The sequence below is a fragment of the Gobius niger genome, assembly GCF_951799975.1.
Source record: "Gobius niger genome assembly, chromosome: 2".
NCBI lineage: Eukaryota > Metazoa > Chordata > Actinopteri > Gobiiformes > Gobiidae > Gobius > Gobius niger.
The window spans coordinates 932,820-942,550 of record NC_136853.1 but is presented as its reverse complement, the minus strand read 5'-3'; the positions used below and the strand labels follow the sequence as shown (position 1 = coordinate 942,550).

The 9,731-nt window shown below is 46.6% G+C and overlaps 1 protein-coding gene across 1 annotated transcript; it reads right to left on the bottom strand.

Moving 5' to 3' along the window:
* Window positions 1-2,658: 2,658 nt before the first annotated feature.
* On the bottom strand, window positions 2,659-5,047 carry LOC306959961 (uncharacterized protein; the record flags this gene model as incomplete). The annotated part of the gene is made up of 4 exons (XM_079552219.1): window positions 2,659-2,754; window positions 2,844-2,929; window positions 3,888-4,250; window positions 4,834-5,047. 4 exons carry the CDS (start codon window positions 5,045-5,047, stop codon window positions 2,659-2,661), a joined length of 759 nt encoding a protein of 252 aa, XP_079408345.1.
* Between the last annotated feature and the right edge of the window lie 4,684 nt (window positions 5,048-9,731).

Genomic DNA, 9,731 nt, shown 5'->3' with positions numbered 1-9,731 from the left:
GACAAATGTGGCCAGAACAATCCCATTGTCAAGAGAGTGACCTCCTTTTGAGCCTCATCTGCTTAAGACCAACTCTCTCCCATTCATTGTCAATGGTAAATGTGGGTGCAGTTCACTGTTTGGCCACCAGCGTCATAATGGGGGCGCTGTTTCACTCCTTTGTGGCGTCTTGGTGTTTATCACAGAGCGTTAGCGTAGCATCGACATCAGACATGACTTATAAAATAATGTTGATAATGATCTAATGTGGCTTTTTCTTTGAGGTCAGTGAATGAGGTCAAGTCACTGTCGCTGCTGTAGATACAGGCTGTTGATTCTGTTCCACTAAAACCAGGCTTTTGCCAGAGTTAAAGGGACTGGATGAGTGTTGGTCCTTTTGATGCTCACTACTGCCCCCTCAGGTCTTATGTGTAACTGCAGCTTCTATGTTAAGGGGAGGAACATACTTCATCTGAACATGTAGGGAGGAACATACTTCACCTGAACATGTAGAGGAGGAACATACTTCATCTGAACATGTAGGGGAGGAACATACTTCATCTGAACATGTAGGGGAAGAACATACTTCATCTGAACATGTAGGGGAAGAACATACTTCATCTGAACATGTAGAGGAGGAACATACTTCATCTGAACATGTAGGGGAAGAACATACTTCATCTGAACATGTAGAGGAGGAACATACTTCATCTGAACATGTAGGGGAGGAACATACTTCATCTGAACATGTAGGGGAAGAACATACTTCATCTGAACATGTAGGGGAGGAACATACTTCACCTGAACATGTAGGGGAGGAACATACTTCATCTGAACATGTAGAGGAGGAACATACTTCATCTGAACATGTAGGGGAAGAACATACTTCATCTGAACATGTAGGGGAGGAACATACTTCATCTGAACATGTAGGGGAAGAACATACTTCATCTGAACATGTAGGGGAGGAACATACTTCATCTGAACATGTAGGGGAGGAACATACTTCACCTGAACATGTAGAGGAGGAACATACTTCATCTGAACATGTAGGGGAGGAACATACTTCATCTGAACATGTAGGGGAAGAACATACTTCATCTGAACATGTAGAGGAGGAACATACTTCATCTGAACATGTAGGGGAGGAACATACTTCATCTGAACATGTAGGGGAAGAACATACTTCATCTGAACATGTAGGGGAGGAACATACTTCACCTGAACATGTAGGGGAGGAACATACTTCATCTGAACATGTAGAGGAGGAACATACTTCATCTGAACATGTAGGGGAAGAACATACTTCATCTGAACATGTAGGGGAGGAACATACTTCATCTGAACATGTAGGGGAAGAACATACTTCATCTGAACATGTAGGGGAGGAACATACTTCATCTGAACATGTAGGGGAGGAACATACTTCATCTGAACATGTAGGGGAGGAACATACTTCATCTGAACATGTAGGGGAGGAACATACTTCATCTGAACATGTAGGGGAGGAACATACTTCATCTGAACATGTAGGGGAGGAACATACTTCATCTGAACATGTAGGGGAGGAACATACTTCACCTGAACATGTAGGGGAGGAACATACTTCATCTGAACATGTAGGGGAGGAACATACTTCATCTGAACATGTAGGGGAGGAACATACTTCATCTGAACATGTAGGGGAGGAACATACTTCATCTGAACATGTAGGGGAGGAACATACTTCACCTGAACATGTAGGGGAGGAACATACTTCATCTGAACATATAGGGGAGGAACATACTTCATCTGAACATGTAGGGGAGGAACATACTTCATCTGAACATGTAGGGGAGGAACATACTTCATCTGAACATGTAGGGGAGGAACATACTTCATCTGAACATGTAGGGGAGGAACATACTTCATCTGAACATGTAGGGGAGGAACATACTTCATCTGAACATGTAGGGGAGGAACATACTTCACCTGAACATGTAGGGGAGGAACATACTTCATCTGAACATGTAGGGGAGGAACATACTTCATCTGAACATGTGTTTTAATGTAGCGTGTTGTTTGCATAGACACAATGCAAACGTAGCTGCTACTAAATAATCAAATAAAGTAACTATTATTATTTGCAGTTATATGTTTGGCTTGACATGGCCGTGTTTGGCCCGCGGGCCACACTGTGGCCTCGGAGACTAACAGTTTGGGCCCCCCTGATCTGACCTGATGCAGTCGCTGAAAACAAACGATCAGAAAAGTCAATAAAGTTATTTACAATATTTATCCGTGTGTCTCTGTTTCTGGTTCTGTTTCTGTATCAGCCGTGAAAGTTACTCTGAACTTTTCACAAAGAACCAGGAAAACACACAGTGATAAATCTCTATGACCCGCTCGGTCGTACAGAAGGATGTTCAGTCTTCGTCTGGACTGCAGTTTGTGAGAATAAAGAGGCGGGACCAGGACGGGTCACTTTACTGTGGCCGACCGAGAGGCTTCAGCTGCAGAGTCCAGACGACAACTCAAGAACCTTCAACAATTCAACATCAGTGTTTGTATTTGGTAATAATAATAATAATAATAATAATAATAATAATAATAATAATAATAATAATAATAATAATAATAAACATGTCTTTATCTCTATAGATCTAAAACCACTAAAACTAAATATCCAGTTGTTTTGCTTCACATCTGGTCGAAGACGACGTCAGTGCGTTCTTCTTCTTCAGGGCGGGCTCTGCGTCTCCTGGCTCTCTGGTTCCTCTCGCGCCCCCTGGTGGCCTGAAACCACAGCGCACAGAGGAATTAGGCTTCAGTTTTAGTGTGTAACCATGGTAACGAGGGTCAGGAGCGAGGACGTGAGCTCGTACCCGGAGGTAGAAGAAGTACGGGATGAAGTTCAGCGGCATCAGCAGGAGGAGGACCAGAGCTCGGACCAAGGTCTGGAGTCCGGACACTGGAACACACGGGACACACGTCACTGAAGCGGGAGGAACCGGGACCAACCGGGAGGAACCGGGAGGAACCGGGACCAACCGGGAGGAACCGGGACAAACCGGGAGGAACCGGGACAAACCGCAGTAATATCTGAGTGGTATCAGGGGTTTCACTGATCGTCCTGTGACGGCGCTGACACTGATAAACTGCAGCCTCAGCTCCACTTTAAAGAGAAATGCTGTGTTTTACAGATGGAGCAACATCTGCGTCACTGAGGAGGTTAGCGCCCCCTGTGGGTGAGACAGAAAACCCCGTCCATTGACATGAATGGGCAGAGATGGTCTGAGCACTTCATTTACAGATTGTTTTATTTATTGATGTGAAAAGGAAGCCATGGAAGTGACCTGTGGCTTCAGATCATTCACAGACGTGTCTCTTTAATGTCACTGCAGCTTCAGCTTTGATTCTGTCGCTTTAAGTTGTTATTAAAGCTAACGTCTGCAGCCCATGAGGTGGTTTGGTTTCTTCTGAGAGCAGATGGTTCAGGTTCTGCTGCTGCTGTTGCAGACGTCTGAGGGTCAGGCTGAGGAACGGCAGGTGTGATGGAAGTTGTTTCACTCACACTGATCTTACACATCGTTTTAGAAACTAGAAGGTCTTGGCTTTCAAATGAGGATCACACTGGCATATAGGCTGTAAAGTCTCAGGTCAAAGCACTTTTAGACTTGGATATGCACAGTTACTAACCCTAACCCTAACCCCGTGATCAGGGGACGGCAAGTGTGAGAAGTAAAGGCCCTGATACACTCGCCTGGCCCGACAGAAACACTTCTTTATCTTTATGTTTCACACATGACTGGCCAGGCTAATGATACACGGCCACCAGGGGGAGCTCTTCCCCCATAATGACTGGACAGAGTGGAGTTTATATACAGTATATCTGCTCATAGCGTGTAACGTGACCCCGTACCCCTTACCTCCTGGGTGGATGTAGAGGGAGCTGTTGGAGGTGAAGTTGTGGTTGAACACCTGCAGGAGGTAAACACAGGTGTAGTTCCCTTTGTGGGCGGGGCTCACGTCAGTAAACAGGAAGTGGGCGGAGTGATTGACGGCCGGCAGGGTGAGGTTGAGAGTGGGAGAGAGCAGCTGGAAGGAGCCTCCCGGGTACTGCGGCTCCACGGAGCATTTGACCCGGAAATGTGCCCCCATCTGCACCCAGACCCCGCCCTCTCCCGGCGACGCCCACTCACCCTCCTGTGCCCGCGGCCCCCAGAGCTCGCCCTCTGCCCGCGGAGCCCACACCCCCTCAGACACAGACACCTCCGGGACCTTCAGCAGATCTGAGGAGACAAAGGGGGAGACGCTCAGAGCGTCAGGGAGACCAGGATTTATGTTTCAGTTTGAGGGAAAACCAATAATCCATAAACACTGGTCAGAGAGAAGAAGATCAGATACACAATAACTACTGTACAAGTAAAAGTACTGCGTGAGTCACTACTTAAGCCCCGCCTCAACCCAGCACAGCTTCTCCACTTTGGCTTTACCCAAATCTAAAGCTTCAACAGCGACAAAAATCAGATGAAAAAGAACTTTAAAAAAGTGACGACGATTCAGCGAAAAAGAAAAGATAAAGATCAGTTAGTTCTTAGCTTTCAAATGAGGCGTTACTCTGGCCTATAGGCTGTGATCTCCAGTCCTGAAGCTTTAGATTTGGGTAAAGCCGAGCTGGTGAAAATGTGCTGGGTTAAAGCGGGGGGTAAGAGGTTAAATAAAAGTACTGGAGTAAAAGTAAGTGAGTACTCCCCGCCTCGGCCAATGGGAGCAGAGGATTATCTGTGTCCTCCTCTAGGGGGCGTCGCCACATTCAGTGAACTGACTCTGAGCAGAGACTGAGAGAAGAAGAGACTCTGGATTCAAACCAACCTGAACAAACCACGAGGAGGCGGCGGGAATAAGGTGAGTAACCGTCGTCGAGACAGTCTCTCACAGCAGATCTGTTCTTCACACAGTCAGTGTAGACCCCCCACACTTCACTCTCGTTAAACCCGTCTCTCTCTCCTGCATAAACAGATGACCCACAGTCCAGGCCTCGACACACGGCGGCCGCCGCCTCCAGGTCCCAGGGGTCAAAGTTCATCACTGGTCTCCACTCTCCTCCGAGCTCCGCCTCCAACGCCCCCTCACAGCGACTGGCCCCTCCCACCAGCCTCAGCGGCTCTGGACACAAACACAGGTGAGCCCCGCCCCTCTACAGGCCCCGCCCCTGGCCCCGCCCCTTACCTGCACAGGTGAGGTTGAGAGTGGGGCAGGTCTCTGGGCCGGTCCTGGTCCGGGGACAGTCCATCAGCTTAGACTCGTTGCCCTCACAGTGGAACGTCTGCCCCAGAGGAGAGAGCGCCCCCTGGAGGAGAGGAGCACCACAGCCCAGCTCCCTGCACAGCACCTCTGCCCCGCGACGGTCCAAGGCCCCCTCACAGACCCCGGCCCAGGACTGGTTCTGGATCTGAGGAGATCCTGAACACAGGCTCCGCCCCCCGACCAGCCGCGCCGAGTCTGTGTATGAAGATGAGGTCACAGTCTGAGCCGCTCTGCAGGAAGTCTCTCCTTTATGTAGCACCATTCACTCACACCACCTTCACACTGAGACAAGGCGGCTGAAGTGTGGAGCTCATGGACACAATGGCAGTGTGCACCTGCGGGAGGTTCTTCCACACCAGAGTTTCTTTAGACCTGAGCTTTGCTGTGGGGAGTCCATGTTTGTCCTGCACTGTTTGTTCTGCTGAGTTTGGTTTGATTCTTTTTAAACCCTTTCATTTTCTTACATTCAGCCCCTCCTGTACAAACATGTACACGCCTAAAAACAGCCACAACATTTACACACTCACAGTTTTTATACTTTTTTTGCATAAATCTCTTGATCTGCTCGATGTCTTTCCAAAACCACCAAACATATCATGGAAAAGTAAAAACCTGAATATGTTCTGAGTGATGAACATTGGAGCTGGGCTGTGGTCTTTAGAGCCTTGGATGAGTCAAAGTCGTGACTTTGACTCATCCAATGTGACAAACTTCACATTTTAAATCTCACTGTAATACAGGAAAAAGTCTCATATCTGTGATGTCAGCGTTTCATTTGGAAGAAAAGGAGCTGAACTTCACATTTTCACTGCATTTTAGACTTTTCCACTTTTCTAACATTGTAACAGATGCTGTATCTTCAGTCTGAAGCTGTGGCCCAGGGGAAACTACAGGATTAGTTTGTCTTTGTGTTTTCTATAAAATACATGAATATTTTAAAATGAACGAGTGATTTATCGACAGTAATGTTTAGTCACAGTCAGTGGTTAGTTTTGAAGCAGAAAACGAGGCCCAGGTTTATAAACCTGAGGAAACAGGAGAATAAATCCAGACGGCAGGTCTTTGTCCACGTTTCTTTGTGTGTCGAGGTCACTTTCAGCTGATCATTCAGATTTTAGCACAAAAAACTCATCACAGATTGAGTGATTTTATGCCGTGTTTCAGTGAGATTTAAAAGTTTCAGTTTTCAGGGTAAATCCATTGGAAAAGCCTCATTTCCATTATATTCAATAGGAGAAAATACAGTGATTTTGTTCATGTGCCGACACTGGGAATGAGCTCCAATCTGATGAAACTCAGTCAAAATGTTCAAATTCACTCCTTTTCTTCCAAATGAAACGCTGACATTGTAAAAAGTGAAGTTTCAAACGGCTCTGGAAGAGCAAAGAAAAACATGTATAATGGAAGTCAATGGGGCTGTTTCAGCCGCTGCCATTTTCACATAAAGAATCGTCCAACACAGAAAAACTATGAATGTCATTAAATCCATTTCACTTCGTCTGTGACACAAACACAGACACAGCCTCAGCTCTACATGTGATTATTACAAACATCATCACACTCAAGTGTTTGGGAAAAAGTATTTCATGTGATTTATGCAAAAAGAAGTGGAAAAAATCTGTAAAAATGTAGATTTTATGTCTGTTTTTAGGCGTGTACATGTTTGTCCACTAGGGGGCGCATGTGTAGAAAATGCTCCCAAATAAAAGACATGGGAGAAAAACAAACTCTGGATTCAGAGAATTTGGCTCAAAAGAACATTTTGAGTTTTTTCATCAAATGAAGAAACAAAACATGTCCATTGGGCGACACAGGCTCTGCAGACACGTCTTTATGTGGGAACTTCAGACACACTTTCATATTTTAAACTTTAGATTGTTTGTTTTGTTTGTAAAACAAGTTAAAAAGTCATATTTGACTCATTTTCTTATTATTCCAGTTTGCACATCAGATATATTTTGTAATAACTTTACCCATAAAGCATTATTTCTGTATAAATGTGTAAATAATGTGACACTTGTTGTGTTTTTAAGTGATGTCTTTAAACATATGTTTCTGCTTGGCCTGCACGGCCTCGTGTTCTTCCTGAAGCACAAACTCAAAACTTTATTCATCGTGAGATAAACAATGTTCGAGTCTCAGAGAAAGAGATGAAGCTACAGCCGGATCAGCGCTCGCTCGGCGCTCGCTCAGCCGGAAACGTGACCAAAACACAAGCACATGTTCACCCCAACGACCCCTCCCCACAACGACCTCTCCCCCTCTACCCCAACGACCCCTCCCCACAACGACCCCACCCCCTCTACCCCAACGACCCCTCCCCACAACGACCCCTCCCCCTCTACCCCAACGACCCCACCCCCTCTCCCCCAACAACCCCTCACCCTCTCCCCTAACGACCCCCTCCCCCAACGACCCTCCCCCTCATCACCAACGACCCTCACCCCCAACGACCCCTCACCCCCAACAACACCTCCCCCACTCCCTCCCCCCTGAATTCTGTCTCAAATACTTTTACTTTTACTGAAAGTACTCATGAAAGTAGGTACTTGGATACTTTTACTTCAGTAAAGTATTTGCTCCTGTGTCTGGTCGCCATGGTTACTGCCCTTTAAGTCACTGAAAACTATGAGTAGGATTATTTATGACTGTGGTGTTTCAGACTCACCTGAACAGTTCAGATCCAGAGTGTAGGGAGAGCGATCAGTGTCAGAGGTAAAACAGCCGATCAGTGAAGAGTCGACACAGTAGTCAGGAGAGAGATCAACGACTTCTCTGAATGAAACTCTTTTGTTCTTCTGACTCACAACTGACCCACAATCCAGCTCCAAACACACTCTGTTTACAAACCACAGAGGGATGTAGGACCGAGGATCCACATCAGTCCAGTCCTGTCCGGCCCTCTGCACCTGCAGCCGCCCCTGACACCGACTCTGACCATCGACCAACCTCAGACTGGACGACTCTGAAACAACAGGCAGTGGCACAGTGGTTAGTGTGTGGTGGTACAGTGGTTAGTGTGTGGTGGTACAGTGGTTAGTGTGTGGTGGCACAGTGGTTAGTGTGGTGGCACAGTGGTTAGTGTGTGGTGGTACAGTGGTTAGTGTGTGGTGGCACAGTGGTTAGTGTGGTGGCACAGTGGTTAGTGTGGTGGCACAGTGGTTAGTGTGTGGTGGCACAGTGGTTAGTGTGTGGTGGCACAGTGGTTAGTGTGTGGTGGCACAGTGGTTAGTGTGTGGTGGCACAGTGGTTAGTGTGTGGTGGCACAGTGGTTAGTGTGGTGGCACAGTGGTTAGTGTGGTGGCACAGTGGTTAGTGTGTGGTGGCACAGTGGTTAGTGTGTGGTGGCACAGTGGTTAGTGTGGTGGCACAGTGGTTAGTGTGTGGTGGCACAGTGGTTAGTGTGGTGGCACAGTGGTTAGTGTGTGGTGGCACAGTGGTTAGTGTGTGGTGGCACAGTGGTTAGTGTGTGGTGGCACAGTGGTTAGTGTGTGGTGGCACAGTGGTTAGTGTGGTGGCACAGTGGTTAGTGTGGTGGCACAGTGGTTAGTGTGTGGTGGCACAGTGGTTAGTGTGAGGTGGCACAGTGGTTAGTGTGTGGTGGCACAGTGGTTAGTGTGTGGTGTATTTACTTGTATATAATAGACCACACAGAAGTTTCTCTGGCTGATTAAATCGATGTAAATAATCAGGAGAAGAGACTTTTCACAGCAGTAAATGAGGTTCAAACTAGCGTTAAAGGTTTTCAGTGTAATATTTGTGAGTATTTGACCTTGTAGTTCCCAGCGGAGCCTTTACTTTCCATCACGGTTCAGTTGTTTTGTAGTTTTTCTGGTGAGAAGTGAAAGCTTCCAGATAGTTGATCCTGGAGCGTCAGATGAAGGAAAGAAAAGGCCGGTCCAGCCGCTGGGTCACTGACAGGTCAGATACACACAAAGCTCAATGTCTTCTTTTATTGTATTTAAAACAAACGTACTAAAACGTTTACATAATTACAGCTTTGGCTCAATCTGACCACATGTGTATAAACCCTGACCTGGGACAGTGATTCAAAGACATGAGCGGATCCAGACTGAGAAACACAGTTTCTACAGTTTGGCTTGACCTAAAGAAAAGTGTCAATAGCAACAAACGTTAGACGAAAACGAGGATGAAAATGCAACAAAAGAGCCAAAAAAACAGCGGCACAAAAGTGATAAAAAGTGATGAAAATGTGGCAAAAATGCATCAAAAACCCAACAAAGAAGTGTTTTGTAGGTCTTAGCTTTCAAATGAGGCGTTGGCCTATGTTGTGACCAATGGGCGAGGAACGCGCTTCTGTATGGTCCTCATGGCGGGGAGCTAATATTGCTGTAATACCGCTCCCTTGTGGCGACTCCAAAAGACTCTTGATAAACAGACGGGGCTTCAGACGTCCCAAGAACGGGAAGAAGAAGAAGAGTTTTATTTGTTCTAAAAATCGC